The sequence below is a fragment of the Salarias fasciatus genome, chromosome 3 (genome assembly GCF_902148845.1).
Source record: "Salarias fasciatus chromosome 3, fSalaFa1.1, whole genome shotgun sequence".
NCBI lineage: Eukaryota > Metazoa > Chordata > Actinopteri > Blenniiformes > Blenniidae > Salarias > Salarias fasciatus.
The window spans coordinates 10683211-10700152 of NC_043747.1; the positions used below are offsets into that span (position 1 = coordinate 10683211).

General features: G+C 44.5%; 1 protein-coding gene across 1 annotated transcript; it reads left to right on the forward strand.

The window, feature by feature from the left end:
* Positions 1-1091: 1091 nt before the first annotated feature.
* On the forward strand, positions 1092-15300 carry LOC115386203 (NACHT and WD repeat domain-containing protein 2-like). Its single transcript, XM_030088426.1, has 4 exons — positions 1092-1202; positions 2179-2350; positions 14981-15138; positions 15202-15300. The coding sequence occupies exons 1-4, from the start codon at positions 1188-1190 to the stop codon at positions 15298-15300; spliced, it is 444 nt and encodes a 147-aa protein (XP_029944286.1). The 5' UTR covers positions 1092-1187.
* Positions 15301-16942: the final 1642 nt, after the last annotated feature.

The window sequence follows — 16942 nt, forward strand, 5'->3', positions numbered from 1 at the left end:
CTCAGCCTGAATTTTCTCGCAGGTGACCGTGATTTAAAAGCACCAATGCGGAGAGGCAGGTCTTCTTTTTCTGGACTTCGGGGCACAGTCTTCATCAGATTCGGAGAAATGCTTGAGCACTGAGAATGTGAGGGGAGAAAAATATATGGTTCAGCGTTTCCACCCTCACAAGAACAGCACAGTAATCAATTCCGTTTAGTACAAATCCAATGCACTTAAACTTCCAGCGCGAATAACCAGAGGCTGCAGAGCAGAGGTACATTTATCGATAAAGCAATTAATTCAAAACCCTCCTCCTCCTCCACCTCCTCCTCCCCCTCTATCCATAGAACATAAGGACAGCCATGTACTCAAAAGTAACGCATTACAAGTTACTTACAAGTTAGTTGCTGATTTTCTATTTCTTTTTTTTTTTCTTTAAGAAAAACTGCGTAAATTTGTTAGAATTTAATCTTGAAATTTAACTTTACAAAGGCTTTGGTGGGGAAAAAAAATCATGACAGGAATTGAGGACGTGTTGGAAAAGTGGCGTCACTTTATTTTGGCTCGTGACTGGAAAGAGCTGTAACGTCATTTACGACAGCACGCCGCTGACTTTGCGCTTCAGCGCCAATTTTTTTTTTTTTTTTTTTTTTTTTTTTTAGGAGGCACCGGGTGCGCGCCACGCGCTTCTCCGGAGAGGAGAGGAGAGGAGAGGAGGCAGAGCGGAGCCATAAAGAGCATCCAGATCTGCTTGAGGTGACACTTCCGTCAAGTTGCACACTCGAACCACGAGGAAGACCGGAATTCATTCTTTCACTTTTAGTTCACAAGCTTAACTTCAAGGAGCCGGAGTCCAGGTGAGTACCGCTCCGGGAGATGCACGCGAGGCGCTCCTGGCGGCGCGTCTGGCATAAAATCCTAGATTAATATGTGAAAACGACAAACTGTGATTTGAAACGTGCGGGTGCGGGCTTTATTTTGAAGTCGACCACCCATGCGGGCTGTTATTTTCCCTGGCTTCACCTCCAGTCGGTCTCAGAGCTCGGTCGGCTCGCAGAGACAGCAGGATGCCGGGGGGAGCGCACCGCACCGCAGCGTCCGTTCCGCCGTCTCCCGACGCTGCCTCTCGGTCACGGCGACTCTGATGGGCGTTCTTACCCTCCTTTTACCGCCTTCGACGCTCGGATATTCTCGCAAGCCACGAAATGAAGCGAATGAATGTGAGCAACAAGAAGTATCCTGTTGTTGTGCCTGTCTCCGGCATCACTCGTGCCTCGGTGATGTTTGGGGAGATTTTTTAGTTGTCTTTGTGACAAAAAAAAAAAGAGGGAAAAAAACGATTTGATTATAGTGATCAGTAGTGGACTACCCAACTTTTTTCCCCCAGCTTTTTTGTTGTTGTCTTTTTCGAGGTTTTCCGACTTTGAAAGAAAGATTTCAGGATAGACCAACTCCGGAAAACCAGCGACTTGTCATCTGCTCCCGGCGGAATAACCATTCTTAGCGGTTATTCGCCTTTACAAGCATCTTCTCTGGGGTGGGAAATACGGCGGATGCTTGCCCTTTTTTTCGTTCTTTTTTTTTTTTGCTCGACTTTTGTCTCGTCTTGTTCGTCTTTGTTTTGTCCCACAGTGGCATGAAATTTCATGAATGCGTCCAAGGACATGTATATAAATTACGCATGCACCGTGACGGTAGTAGGCTGTGCGTAATATCCTATTATTATATCCCTACCACGTGAATGCAGTAACAAAACACATTGTGCCATTTTCTGTGTTTGGAGGAGATTTAGTAGATTCATCCTAACTTGATTTATGTTGTGTGTGTGTGTGTGTGTAGCCTGGGCGTCATGACTATGGCAAGAGTAAATTGAATGCAAATTTGAAGATTGAGAAAAGTGTAGCATTTTGCAATCTGGAGCAAATATGGAAAGCACTTCTTGCCAGTGCTCGCCAACATTTTGTGCTTCTAAAGTTGGCAGCAGATTCAAAACACATTAGAATCAGCTCCGTGCCTTTGCCATAATTAGCGCCCCTTTTGTGTGTGTGTGTGTGTGTGTGTGTGTGTGTGTGTGTGTATGGATCAGGAGGGGGAATCTGCGCGCAAACAATGCGCGTCTGTGCGCCATGTGCCGTGAGTGTGCGCTAACATGCCCCCATCCTTTCCCCTCGTTCTGCTTTGCGTGTGCGTGTGCAGCCACGCTGGAAGTCGCCCCCCATGTGGCCGTCGGGAGTGGGGAGCAGGCAGCCCTGCCCGCGGGAGTCGGCGCTGCGCAGGGCGGCCGTCAGCGGCAACATCAACGCCCTGCCGCCGCACCACGTCCCCACCGGCCGCAGCGTCCGGGTCTTCATCTGTGCCAACCCCGACGGTAAGACGCACCCCCCCCCCCCCCCCCTTCCCACCCCCTCACTCCACCATCACCCCTCCCATTACTCATCTCACAGATGTTCCAGCATCAGTGTGGCACTTAAATTATTTTTGCAGTGGGGGGAAAATTAATGTAGTGTGATTTGAAAGTGTGCAGACAGCCCAGGAGAACCACAAGTAGATTTTTTTTTTTTTTGCATCCAGCCACAGAAACAGATAAATACATCTCTGTTACTGTAAGATCTCATTACAGGAGAAGTGTGACATTTAAAGTACCACTTGCCCTCGTGGTCGCATTTGGAGGAAGTCCTAATTGAGGTGACATTAGGTGAGATGGCATCTCGACTTCAACAATTTTGAGCATTTTACAATGAAGCAGGGAGCGGATTGCTCGGAAACAGGCAGTGCGTGGTGTGAGCAGAGTGCAAGACAGTGAGGTCGGGAGGGAGACACCTAGTTGCAGCTCTGTATTTGAATATGCCCTCTGGGCAAAGGGGTAAAAATAGGCTCGGTAAAAGTGGAGTAAACAAGGCAGGAGAAGTGGAGTAGGGAGAAGTAGAGTAGGCTCGGAGAAACGGAGGGAACGGGAGAGAGAGAGAGGGGACGTTGGAGGTTTGCTGTTGTCGATACATCACTGTCATTTGCTTTCCCTCACCGAGCAAATGACTGGATCGAAAAGAAAGAAACCAGCAAAAGCTGAATGGATTGACCTCAGATCGTCGTTCTGTCCTGCAGTAGAAAGTGAGGAGTCTGCTTTGTTTAACCACCTGTAGCTGACTCAGTGGTTCAGACCGTCCCGCCTCAGCGTGAATTTAAACGCTCCAGTCCACACACGGATGGAAAAAACGATGAGAGGGGGGGCGATTCCAAGTGCTTCATTTCCTTCCGTCGGCACATGTGGAAAGACACACAGACACGGAGGGAACTAATTATGCGGCGCTGCTCCCAGTGAAGTGGGATGCTGGTACCCAGTGCTGTGCCATCGTAATCAGGCAGAGGTGAATCTGCCTTCATCTTCAAACAAACAGAAGACCTGCAGACTCTTGCACAGTTTTCCCTCAGTATTAAATCTTTTTATAAATCGGCTCACAGTTTAGTGCATCAGTGGTATCGCTTCCATAACAAATTCATGTTGCACGCTGACAGTTTCCAATGCCTGTAAAGTCTTTTTTTCGTTTTAAATGGAACATTTCTGAACTTCCTGTGTATTTAACGTGACCTCGGTCAGTCATCACTGAGCCGTGCTCCAGAACCTGCTTCTCCATGTTCACTAGAGGGGGCTGTCCATGCACTTACTAATACATTCACCTTACTGTACATGTACAGTGTGCTCCAGTCAGCCTGTCATTATTCTGTCCCAACTCTTTCACTGAATTTCCATCATACTGTAAAGAGAGTGAAGTAAGAAGATGACTCTGAAAACTCTAGTAAACATTTTTTTTTTTTTTTTTTAATATTTAGTCATTTCCTCGAGGTTAGAGGAAGGTCTTGACATGAATCTCGAAGAGTGTCCAAACCCAAAACTTGCACCATTTCAAACCATGTGAATCACATAATCTGCGACAAATTGCCCTAATCCCTCAATTATCCGGTGAGACCGACACAATGCTGCTTATAAATGTTGTGGATTTCATGAGAAAACTGTTTACCCTTAAAAGTCTTCACCAGTTTTCTTCCAAAAGGAAAACTCGAAGCCGTTGTAACTCATTCAACTCCAAAGGTACAGAAAGGTAGATTGTCTTGCTCATGGGCACCGGGTGTCGATGTGAGTCACGGTCGATTCTGGTCTGTTTTCAGTCCAGATGTTGGAATGTTGGTCGTTTGCTGGTAGCGTAGGTTGCCGAGTGTCTCAGCCATGGTCAGTCTGCCTGCTGATAGTTTTCACAGTTTTCGAATGTTCCACCTTCATCATCTTATTCGTCGCTATACATCAACATCATCATGACCGTTTTTGGCAAATCACAGAAAAGTTGGATTTCTTTGGTTAATTTCATGCAGTACTCTTAAATAATCCAATGAAGTTCAGTATTTCGAGCAGATTGTATACAGAAACGTTTCAGTTATGTAAATGTTTCTCCATCATTAATTTGCTCTGTACTGATAATTGCTTGATGGTTACACGACGTGCGTCGAGAAAGCCTTGAAGCTGAAGTGGGAAATCTCTACCTCGCACCGTCGAGCATTTATCGTCTCATTGCTTGCAGAATTGGGCGTCTTTACGTGGTGAAATGCAGTCGTATTAAACTTGAAAGAGTTGCCGAAGGCTATCCGGGCCCACTCATGCTTCAGCTTCGCTTCTTAAGAGTAAGCAAACCATGGTGTAATTTAACAGTTTGTAACATGAGACATTAGAAAGGTGAACAGAACTTTCTGCAGTGATAGTAGGATAATAGTTTGATTGCTCTTTTCTGGGGTTTCACTCAATTGTATTGTCGTCCATCGATTGTTTTTGCATCTGAATTAAAGGAGACAAGCTGCTAGATTTGTTTCTGCAGGAGCTTTAACAGCAATTCAGAGAAAGAGGATAAGAAAATTTCAATCAAATAAACAACTATGACGTCAACAATGAATACAGATGTGAAGTTTTCGCAAAAGTAGACCAACTGATTTCAGAGACTGGAGAAATTCCTTCCTTGATGTTAATGAATCATTCAAGCCTTTGGCTCAGGTGGAAGTGTGTGTGTGTGTGTGTGTGTGTGTGGATTCAGCAGATCAATTAAAAAAAAAAATAAAGCAAAACACTATCTGTTCTTGCCGGTAGCCAGACAACTGAGGGAAAACCTTGTGCGATTTATTTTTCGGCGCATTATGCAGCCCGTCTCATCTGTCGATACGCGCGTGTCTGAGCGTTCACGGGGATCCACATGAGCGTATCAAGACGACTCCATTACTTCGCCGCAGCCACCTCGGGGGGCTCTGGTGCTGGCCGCCTGCTGCAGCCGGGCTATTTGTATGCAAGCTATCGCTTAAGCTGTTTAAAGTTGATAAAAGCGCGAGGCCTGAGGGATACGACGCGTGAAATCATCTAACCCTCCAACGCACCTTCTATCAAGCCTATAGTATGCAACCAAGGAGGCCAATAATTGCATTATGTTTCTCCTCACAATGATCCGCAGCATGGGGACAGACTCTGTTTATCTGCTTTGGTTTGTAGGTGTCTCCGCTCAAATTTTCTTTACAAATCCGTCCCTCTGTCTCCATAATTATCCACTTCTTTTAGAGAAAGAGAACAAAGCGGAGATTGAGAGCGATGGCAGGGAGGACAGAGAGAGAGAGGGCAGGTGGGACGACCGTGTCAGGGGTGGCTTTTGTTTTATAAATTGCTCCTTCCGGGTTCGCCGGGGTTTTTGGACGAGGCCGGCCTCGTTCTGCAGCAGGCGAAGTTTATGACGCGTGCTCGAGAGCCGATTCCTCCTCTCCGGCGGCGTCCTTGCGCCTCCTCGCCTCCTCGCCTCCTCCTCCTGAAGGGAGAGAGAGAGAGACTTGCCTGCTCTGACTGGTTTGGCAGCAGCTTTTTTTTTTTTTTTTTGTGACCTCTCTGAGTTTCCAGAGTGTTTCGGAGCAACTCTGCACCCCGAGGACGTCTTTCTGAGAAATTCGGCGGCTGCCTCGTCGAACTCCCTGGGTGTTTGAGCCATTTTCGCGGCGCCCGCTGCAGAAATATCTCATCAGGGAGCGATGGTGAGGATAGCAAACAGCCCGCAAGGTGCACCTGAGTGGAATTACACAGCGATTATCGTCCTGTAATTAACCTAGAAAACTAGTGCAGTTTGCAAGTAGTGTATATAAATAATGGGGAATGTATTTTACGCGCAGGTAAAGAGCCCCGCAGAGATGGAGTTTGGGGGCTTTTAGTGTTAATCGACTTTGAAAACAGCAGCGTCCAATGAATGTTTCATCCAGTCTCTTAAGATGTTCAGGCATTTTAAAGATGCTTACTCTTCTGCGAGTCATTATTCATATTTATTAATGGACTACTTTCAGGATGAATGTCTGTCCGAGTCAATGTCAAGAAGAAGAACTGAGGGGAATGAACCCTGTGTGGTTTGGAGGAGCGGGGTTCAGGTTATGCTGCTTTTTTTAACCCTTATGAAACACCCAATGTAAGTGGGTAGTAGAAACATACCGATTATGTCTTTATTTTTTTCTCCAGGCAATCTGAGGGTCTTAAAAGAAGAATAGTTTGGAAACATCCCTTTAATGGGGACATTAATGAATCAAAAATGTGAAATATTAGCGTCACCCTGAACAACAGAAACAATACTTTCTGAAAAAGTACACGATTTTCTCATTCATTCTTTGTCAAATAACACCACAGCCTGACATATGACGGTTGTGGAGAAAGCACATCAACACTTACTGTCTGTTGTATTGCGGAACATAGCGCCACGAAGGGCGAGCTGCTTGTTGTTTGCATGACTCAGGCTGTGCGTGGAAACAACACCGATGAACCATTGTATCTGAACTTGAAATTGGCTGTGAGATTGGTGCAGTGGTATAGCCTAGACGATGCAAACAGTTGAAGAAAAGAAGTTAAATGAGATTATTCGGCTTGTTTTGATTGTGATTTACAAAGCTGTACCAACAAAGAGCTGCAACATTCTACCTGATCAGATTTTATTACAAAAAAAAAAAAAAAAAGAAGTAGTCAGGAGTGTTTTGTACACGCAGCGCAAAAAGAATGACTCAAGAGCAGACTCAACAAAGACGCTGCCTTTCACAAGTGCTTTCACTGTGTTTACATCTTGGATCGAGTCGCACCGCATGTCTGTGACTGTGCTGAACAATGAAAACATTCCAAACAAACCGCAGGATCGCATCGAGTGTAAAAACAGGACCTTTTTGGACGCAATCAAGGCAGAGCCAAACATCTTATTTCAGGGGTTTTTTTTTTTTTTTGAGAGGAAGGAAGAATGACGTACAGTGTCCATGGTTACCCGCTGTCCTGCGCGCCGAACAGAGAGTCTGAGATCTTCATCATCATCACTCACCGTCACTGAGCTGTGAAATGTCCTGTGGCATAAATGAGAGCATGTTCAACCCTAAATGCCCCACAAGTAGCGTTTGAAGTGGCAGCTGGTTGCACAGCTGTTACACAACGAACTTGTTGTACTACATTTTTAATGCGAGGTGGACCAACGCTGCCCCATCAAACACAAATGAAGCCACTGGCAGAGGGACAGGGTAGTCCCCCCCCTCCCGCCTCCGTGCTCGTCACGCGGTACGGGTGGCGGCGCATTAACCTCTGGTGGATTTCCTCCGTCCTGATTCAGTGATATTCACATAACCTGTAGGGTGCTGGGGAAGCACAGGAACATCTGGCCTTTATGGATGGCTGACTTACACGGCCGCGGTCTGCCTCGAGCGTCTTCCAGGTCATTCGCTATTGATTTGCTCACTGGGTGTGCGCCGTCTTGCATCGTTGCAGCACATTACTGAGTTTATGTGCAGACTTTACTTGCATTTCCATCCTTGTGCATGTATTTTCTCATGTATTAGATGCGTGATATTTACATTGAGATTGGTGACGGTGGTGTTGTGGTTAGCTCCTGCCGAGCCGCTATCACTCTGCTAGCTTCAGTATTAGCCCCAGCTGCTGTCCCAACAGCTATTTCACGAAAAAAAAAAAATCAGTTCAGTCCTGTTATTATCTCACAAATCTGTTTGTTTCATCAAGTGCCAGCTTCCAGAACATAGAGCATCTTCCTCCCACTCATTTATGCATCGGTTGTTTGACTGACCCACGTTGTGCTGATAGCTCAGCTACATCTCACAGCAACTTAATAATTTAGCTAAGTCCGCAGCAATCAGAAAACAAAGTCACTATTAATTTGGCTGCGTCATTTGTTTTCAAATAAACTTTTAATTTTAATCAAATGCATTGAGGAGCCCATTCAACCCAGCTTATAATTGATGAGATAACGGGAATAATCTGGTCACCATGGTAACCTGTAGACACAACACCATGAGTCAAGATTTTATTCTGATCGACCAGTCAGTCAAATACACTTTCGTCTGTTTGTTTTCTCTGCGTCAGCTCATTAATTCCATTTAAAAAAAAAAAAAAAAGCTGAAAGTGATCCCACCGTAATCAATTCGTCTTTTCTTTGGTCCGGCCTCCATCTGTCCGTCAGTGTTCATAACATGCAGCTGATTTGGAGGCTGCAGTCACGACCTGCTCGCGATGCCTGCAAGCTGACGTCCGCAGGACCGCAGAACACACACATGCAGCCAAAGGAAGCAGTCCCACTGCAGACGCGACCTGCTGCCAGTCGCTATAATCAGATTTTCTAATTTAGGTCCCACTGATGCAGGATGACATCAAAACAGTCCGATCAGCGATCAGCCTGTCAGTTCGTCTGATGTGACGCTGCACAGACTTTTTTTTTTTCCTTCAGCCTCGACCGTAAAGCAGATCTCGGCTGATGTCCGAAGATAGAAATCAACCGGTTTCAATTTATTTTGTTTCTAACCAAGTATGACCTGGATTTTTTTTTTTTTATATATTTGATGCTTGGCTGAAGTTTTCATATCTTTATTGATGTAACAGTCATCAAACTCTCTTTTGATGCGGCCCGCCAACAACACTTAAGTGCAGTGGATACAACACAGTTGTTGTTGCCTATTCATGAATGAATTACGCTGTATGTGGCTGCTGAATTAAAATAGTTCTTGACCTTGGAGCTTCTTTTACTTTTTTCTCTTTGCCAAAATGGGATTCCCTTCCACATTTTAGTCATTTCAAGATGACATTCACACTGACATCCATCTTAATCTCAATGGCTGCTGAAACTGCTTCAAGCTACGTTTTTGGCCGATTCTCAAGAAGTACTAAAACGTAGAAAGGCCTCAGACACCTCGAGGTGAAAGGTCAAGCTGATGAGTTTACTTTAAAGGTTAGCGGCAGTGGAATATTACTGGAGAAACATGAGGGGGAAACATTAGGACAAGGAGCTTGAATTTCAATTTCAAAGTGAGCATTTTAAAATGAAATTATGTCAGGAAGAACTAGGTAGAAACTTTTTGTCTCTTAGTTTTTATGTTACACAACATAGACGTGTGGAAGAGAAAACAAAAATAGATTGAATTGTGCTTTTCTCATAACTCCTGCAAACAAAAACTCCCTCGGTTTCAGTCATGTCTTTACAAACATATCAGTTGAGCATTGCTTTTCTAATTTAGTATTTTTTTACTCCCACAACTTCTCTGTATCCAGTGTTTTTTTATTCATTGTGACTAATAAATCTGTAATTTGCAATAAAAGATTCTCATTTTCATTATGTTTGCAGGATTTTTGACATTCAAGTACGATCTATTGCTTTAATATCAATGGAATATGTCTGAAATAGACTCCGCCGCCTGTCTTGTGTTGCTGCAGCGGCGGCTGGTTGCAGCAGAGATTCAGCTCCCAGGAAAACATGTTCCTGATGAATATTTTAAAATGTATTTATTCAGTACTGTCAGGACCACAAACAGGATTCAGCTGACCTTTATGGTATTGAGGTGGAGGTAGAAAGGCGGAGATCCTTAAATCCTGGGAAAACCAACCCTTCAAGCACCCCAGTCACACACACACACGCGCACACACACTCTGTCACAGCATTGTTCTGTTTGCCGGGACACTTCTCTGGTGGACTTTGCGCGCTCTCTCTTTTAATCAAAGATCTCGGGCCGGTTGTGTGTGAGAAGTGCCTCTGGAGTGTCCGTGATGAGAGCGCAGTGATTGCTTTGCCAGAGCCTTGTTGATGAGATTTGGAGAGTACGGCTGTGGGGCGACCAGCCAAAGCCATATCAGTATAAAATAACTCTGAGGCGGTGACGGGCAGCTTCGATCCGTGCGGGGGAGCCACGAAGAGAAAGATCATCTTCACGACCTGGAGGTCAAGATGACATTCGGCACTTCAAGCAGACTTTGGCAGCTAATTTAATGGAAAATCCCAAACAGTTTGAAAAGTTAAATCCTTTCCAAAGTATTTTAAAGTGTAGAATTTATACCAAATGACCAAAATGACACAAATTCTAGCTTCAGTATTCCTTGTTGTTAAATTTCTTATTATATTTCAGTAAAGAATTGAGCCATGTGACAAGCCAGTTGCTCATGTTTGTTTTGTTTTTTTGATTGTCGGATTCAGAGTTTTGTTCTGTGTTGGTTGCTAGAATATTTGAATTCTGAGTGGGACCGAGATGCAAATATATCACTTTTTTTTAAGGTGCGATTTTTCTAAGTTTTGATTTTGATATTTTTCTCTTGATCATTTTATTTTTATCCCTTTGCTCAGTAACACCTGCAGGCTGGAGTGCTTTTTGGTTTCATATAGATAGAATTGAGTTAAACGTGAAATCTCCACAACAATATAAGAATTACCTTTTGGTGGTTAAAGGTCTCAACCTATCATCAACAACTTGTCATCATTTGTGCAAATCCAGCTTTGAAATGTATCATCATTCGTCAATTGGTGCAAGCAAAGCTATCTTGAAAGTGAACAAGGCAAAGGAGATAATTGTTGAATACAAGAAGAAGGAAAATGATATTCAGCCTCGATAAATAGAGGATCTGGGATTTTTTGCTCACTGAAGATAAAGGCTAAAGCTCTCCAGGGGGTCGTCATCATGGCTCAGGAAATCACCAGCTGTCTTTTCCAGTTGGGCTGTTCGGCTCTCAGTAAATCAGGAAGGCACCAGACAAACTCACTGACGAATGTCCATCTTTTCCTCCGTTGTTAATGTTAACAGCATATTGTTCTCTGTGCACGTGTATGAAAACAGCCAGCAGGGCCAAGTTGTGGTCTAGCCTGCTAATTACAGCGTTTTCAAAGCTTTGCCGTGTAAATGTCAAACTTTCCTGAAACGGAAATGCAAAAATGATGCTTTTTCACTTGAAAACTGATGTAAGTCGGGCCGAAAGCAGGAAATTTTGTGCAACTTACGATGCCGTGTGTGACGTGTGCTGTTTTGATGGATCTTGAAAGAAGTGATTCAGTTCAATGAGACTTGGTCATAAGAAATGTTTCTTCTTATCCATGTGATTTCATTTCATGCTGTTCCCTTGACTAGTCCACTTATTCCAAATGGGCAAAATACCTTCCAAGACACGTAGCCTTAACTTGATTCACTTTGTACTTGGAAGAATGAGAACATACATGAACTTATGGATTGATTTCTACTGTTTCAATCCATTGCACCTCAGAAACTACACTTTCATTGTACCTGAACTATGAGAGGCGTTCAGTGTTTTCATTATCATTATCAAGCAAAGAGAAGGAAGCTACAGATCAAGACCACTGTGCCCCATTCTCTCAATTAAAACCAACACAGGTTGAAGTCAAGTCCTCAGATCTGTCTCAGTCATGTCGATAGTTTTCACAGAGGTCTTTAAAGTCTCAACAGTTGGCCCACAGACAGATTTGATAAATACTTCAAGAGCCTGGATGAACATTGGAGCCACAGACTGACATGAAACTACCAAGGTATAGCTGGACTGTTTTCCAAACAAATCAAAGAATTTCCAGACATCCTCATGGATTTGTCTTTTTTTTTTTTTTTTTTTTTTTTTCCAGTTTGCGTAGTTCGATCCAACAATAGTGTCTACGCAAGAAAAATATAGACGAGAAGGAAAAAGCTTCGGGGACATTTGGCTGCATGTTTCTGTTCAATTGACTTCCCATTAGTTCCCCTGAAAAGGACAAGAGAGGAGAGGAGAGAAGAGGAGCGAGCGAGGAAGAAAATAAAGAGAGCTGACAGGACGTATCTGAGAGGGAAGATAGATTGGTCTGCACTATTGAAATAAACAGATTGGAAAATTGGAGGGAGGGACACACACGGCGAGAGGAGCGGACGAATGGAGGATCCAGTCTTTGTTCCCTGTAGATGTGGGTGTGCAGACGACACACACACACACACAAATACACAAATACGTCAGGCTGCCATAACTCATCATCATCCCACAAAATAAAAAAAAATAAAAAAGAAGAAGAAGAGCATGAGAAAAAAGAGAGAGAAAGAGGTGTCTCGCTGTTATCAGCACATTACAAACAACAGTTTAGTCTGTCGGGTCACATCCAGGCGGAGCAAAGCAAGATGCTGATGTTGATTGGGCTCGTTCTGGAAGTGTGAGACAAGACTGCAAACATAAAAAAAAATATATGTATATAAAACACTGTTTTCTGCAGCAGTGTCGCCGCACAGCGCTATACATTCACCGACGGAGTGGGAAGAGATCGCCGCGGCTGCAGCCACCGCCGTTTATTCCATTTGCATAACATTACAGCCAGTTTGGTTTTGATTTGACATTTCGCCGGGGTAGCTGTGGGCGGATGCACGCACCGCCACGGCCCCCCGAGCCCTGCTAAAGATAGACGGGAGACGGGATACGTCAGACTAAATTTGCGCGGCCCCGTCCGCCGTAAACGTGCGCGCATGTGCAAAGTGCCGGCCGGCCAGCCGGCCGACTCGGACCGCACGGCGGTCCTCTGTCTCTCTGCCGGGCACATTCTGTTTTTAACTATCCGTCCACACCCTTAAGAGGAAAAAAGAGAGGGAGGAAGAGACCAGGCCTGTCCGAATCCATTACAGTAACCATTTGGAGGAGAGTGAGAAAGTGAGGAGGGGGGGGGGGAAAGTGGGACACGACAACAAGCCGGAGGCGCTCGCCGTGTGACACCCCGGCTGTCCAATATGATCTCTGCCTTCCTGATGCTGGAGAAGCTCACGTTCCTCAGCAGTGGCAGTGATGGATCTTCCACAGCGGGGGTGGGGGGGAGGGGGTGGGGGTTTGCAGCCTTCATGAGCAAAACAGATGCTTTTATCACACTTAAGCAAAGAAAATTTGTCTCCAGCTGCAAAACACATGTTATAATTTTAGCTTTTTCTTCTTCTTCTTCTTCTTCTTCTTTTTAAACTGGATTCAGTATTTCACCCAAATAAATGAATAATATGAATTTAAGTTGTTTTACCTGAGGCATATGAGGTCAGGTTTTTTAAAATAGCATTTTCAACCGATTGAGCCACTTTTTCCAAATTTTATGTTTCGGCGTTTTTCGCCATTTGATCCTCCTTGAAGGAATTTTAGCCAATCTCGCTAATTTAGCTGATTTTTTTTCCCCCTTTTACCATTAAACCCATTTAAGGTATTTTATCCACTTTAGAACTTTAAGATGTTTTAGTCAGTGGAGTTGTTATATTTATACACCTTGGATTAAGGTGTTTAACGTATTTTGACTGATTTAACCTTTTTTTTTAGTGATTTTAGATACTGCAGCGATTGTCATGCGTGTACCAGCTGTAACGATGTTAACCATTCGACCTACGCTTTATTTGGCTCTTTTTCATCAGTAGATTTGAATCCTTCTGAAAATAATTCTGGTGTGCAAATAAGAAGAGAAAATGTTGATTTTAGATCTAATTTTCTGGAGGCGTCAGGGAGCCGTTACAGCTGTGCTAAAGAGCCACATGTGGCTGCAGAGCCGCAGGGCGCAGAACTCCATTCTCGGTTTTCAGACTTTAATGACTGTAGACGCTCATATTTAAAAAGTATATACACACTGCCAAGATGTTGATTTTGGATACATTTATACTGTGAAAGGACTTGAAACTGAGTCTCTGTCTCACCTCTCAGGCAAAGTAACTTCAGATTTATCATGATTTCTATTTTTCCACACCTTTTTTTTAACGATCTGTAAACATGTCCTCTCTGAATGAGCAGGTCACAGGTGAAGGATGACGTGATCTTAGCGGATCAATATCACTTATTTGCAGGTCTGCTTTGGAGCGAAGGCCAGCAGATCATTCAGTGAGCAGAAAGCAGAATGTGCTCCACCTCTCTGTTTGCATGCAGATGTGCAGCAATGAATGATGGGAAGGCATGCCTGGCTTGTAAATCAACAGACTAATATTAGTTGACAAAGATATTATTTGGATGTAACATAATCAGCTAGAACTACCCGATTTATTCTGATTTTATGGCTGTAAAATTCTCAGTGTGTGTTTAAAATGTTCTGGACTTCATAGATACAACGCACAAGAGAAATCTTTTTTTTTTTTTTGCTGTTAAAATAGCCACAACTAATCTCTTGTTTCAGAATGACATGCTTAGAAAGAAATGCATCATGTTAAACCATAAAAACATAAAAATTATTTTTAAAAATCTAGTAAAAATCAGACTTTTCTTCACAGTGATGAGCTTGATTTTCCCCCGGGAGCTCGCAGAGACCAAAAATGGAAAAGGCAAAACTTTAGTATTCAAACCTCACAAGGAAATGTAACTTTTTTGTCAATTATTTTGAATTAAAATCTGACTGCGTAGATGAATGTATCATCGGGGAGCTGGTGAGAACAAAAATGGAGCCAAAAGGAAGTACAAACAGTTTTTGCCTGCAACTGTGTATGTTGATTGTATTGATATGCAAATCTCAAATGTGAGAAAACTGAAAGAAAACAGAGAAGCAGATGTTGCTAATCTGTTATATTGAGTTCTGTCAAAGTTTTTATTTTAAATATTGTGCCTTTGGTTGCTGGTGGAGACCAAAAACAAGGCTTAAAAGGGCGGAACAGTTTGTTTTCACTGAAGATGAACAGTCTCAGACACGAGTCGCTTAAAATTTAACACATTTCCTGTTTTTTTCCCCCCTTTCAGACACAGAGGCAGAGCGGAACGCACTGAAGGAGCACGTCTACCCCAAACTACGAGACTTCTGCAGGGAGAACTATGGGATTGAATTCCAGGTGAGCGGCTGCCTTTTTGCTTTGATTTACCGTATGGAGCGTTTCACCCTCCTGCCGCTTCCCAGACTTGTAACTTCCACAGCCTCAGTTTTTCCTGTTAAGTGCCTCCAAAATCTACATTGCGACTTACAGGGCTGCACGGTGCCGGGAGGCGCCGCCGCCCCCCACCCCCGGGCGGCACCGTGCAGAGGTTCCTGTCCCTTTAAGCGGACAGAAGGCCAGCAGAGATAAGGCTTCCATCAGTGGAGGCTGGCACAAATTTAGCTGTGGATAAGGCGGCGTGATGCGAGGGCTTTCCCTTTGTTGTTGTCGGGAGAACTGCTGCACTCTCCCTGTGGTGTCCGCCGATCGGCATCATTTGAATTGCAGATCAGCGTCCGCGTACACGGAAAAGATCGCTATCGGAGTTGGGGGGGGGGGGGGGGGGGGGGGGGGGGGGGGGGGGGTTGTTTGTTTAACAAATCCAGGAGAGCCCTCAAGTGACGGGGGAGATCTCCGCCATAGATTGTTCCTGGAAGGATTTGTAGAGATTTATTTCCGATGAAGGAACTTATGACCCCTGGATCGTTTCATAGAGCTGCAGTCGGCGGCTAATTCGCATTTCACGCTAAGAATGTTTGGATCACAAATCGCTCCGAGCTCACACCTTCTCTAGGTTTTGTTGCAGGAGTGTTAAAAACAGCTTTGTTTTATGCACAAGACTTTCTTTTCGGACAACAACACAGCAGAACTGTGGAGACCGTGGTAGATGGAACACTTTTTTTTGACAAAAACACTTTCTATTCCTGTATTTTACATAAAAGTGAATTACTTTTCATTAAGTTTTTTGCTTTTTTGGTGTCGCCATTTATCTGATCCAGAGTCTCCCGCCACAGCTCAGATCAAACATCACAAACCCAACTGCATCTCTAAAAGTCTGGTTTGAAATCTGACGCTTCCCCTCAGTGGTCATTATTTAGCACATTCTTAAATATTCATCCCCGCTGCTTCACAACCAGAACAGCCAGTGACTGAATAAAGCGTTCTATTATTCAAAATCAAATTCAGTGCATGTTTTGAACAAAACAGCAGGCGGATGTAAGAATACCCACGGCCAGATGAGCACCTCTGCGTGAATGGAGACAATACGAGCAGGAGGGTCGACGGGTCAAAGGTGGACTCCCAGAAACAAAAAGCCGGACTCAGACAGCCGTGTGCAGCCGAGACGGGCGAGATACCCAAAGAGTCAGGCGGGGAGGGTTTTTTTTTTTTTTTTTTTTTTTTTGGCTCGACTGTCTGCGGCCACGTGTCTGTCTGGTGATTCAGCTCGCTGTGATGAAGCCTGAGCTGAAATGATTATGCAGAAGGCCTGGGAGTTAATACTATGACTCACTTACATTGCTCGCCATCCTCCGTCCTCCTCCTCCTCCTCCTCGTCTACCCGAGCCCCTCACCCCTCATCCCCTCCCACACATATAAGAACTGGCACCTCGGTAAAAACGCACTGGAACGCAAAAGACATTTTTAATAGACCACATTACTGTAGTATATCTTGTGATTTCGGTAGTTACCATTTTCCTGGCTTTGGTTTTTAATTCATGTGCGAGCCCCTCCTCCCCGTTTCCCCCCCACACACACACGCGCTGCGTTTTCTCTCACACACTTTCCAGTGACACACATATGCCAGGCTGATGAAACCCAATTCTCCCCGGTCCCTCATCGCTTGACTCAGTTTTCTATCCAGAGCGCTCCCTTAAGAGGATGGAGAGGGATCGGCGGGAGGCGGGGAGAGGAGGGGAACAGGGCACGGAAATCCTGCCCAGGGGCCGAGGGCCGCGTCCTCATTCAGTCAGCGCGCTGCAGCGGCGGCGGGATCAGGCGCCGTGAATCACTT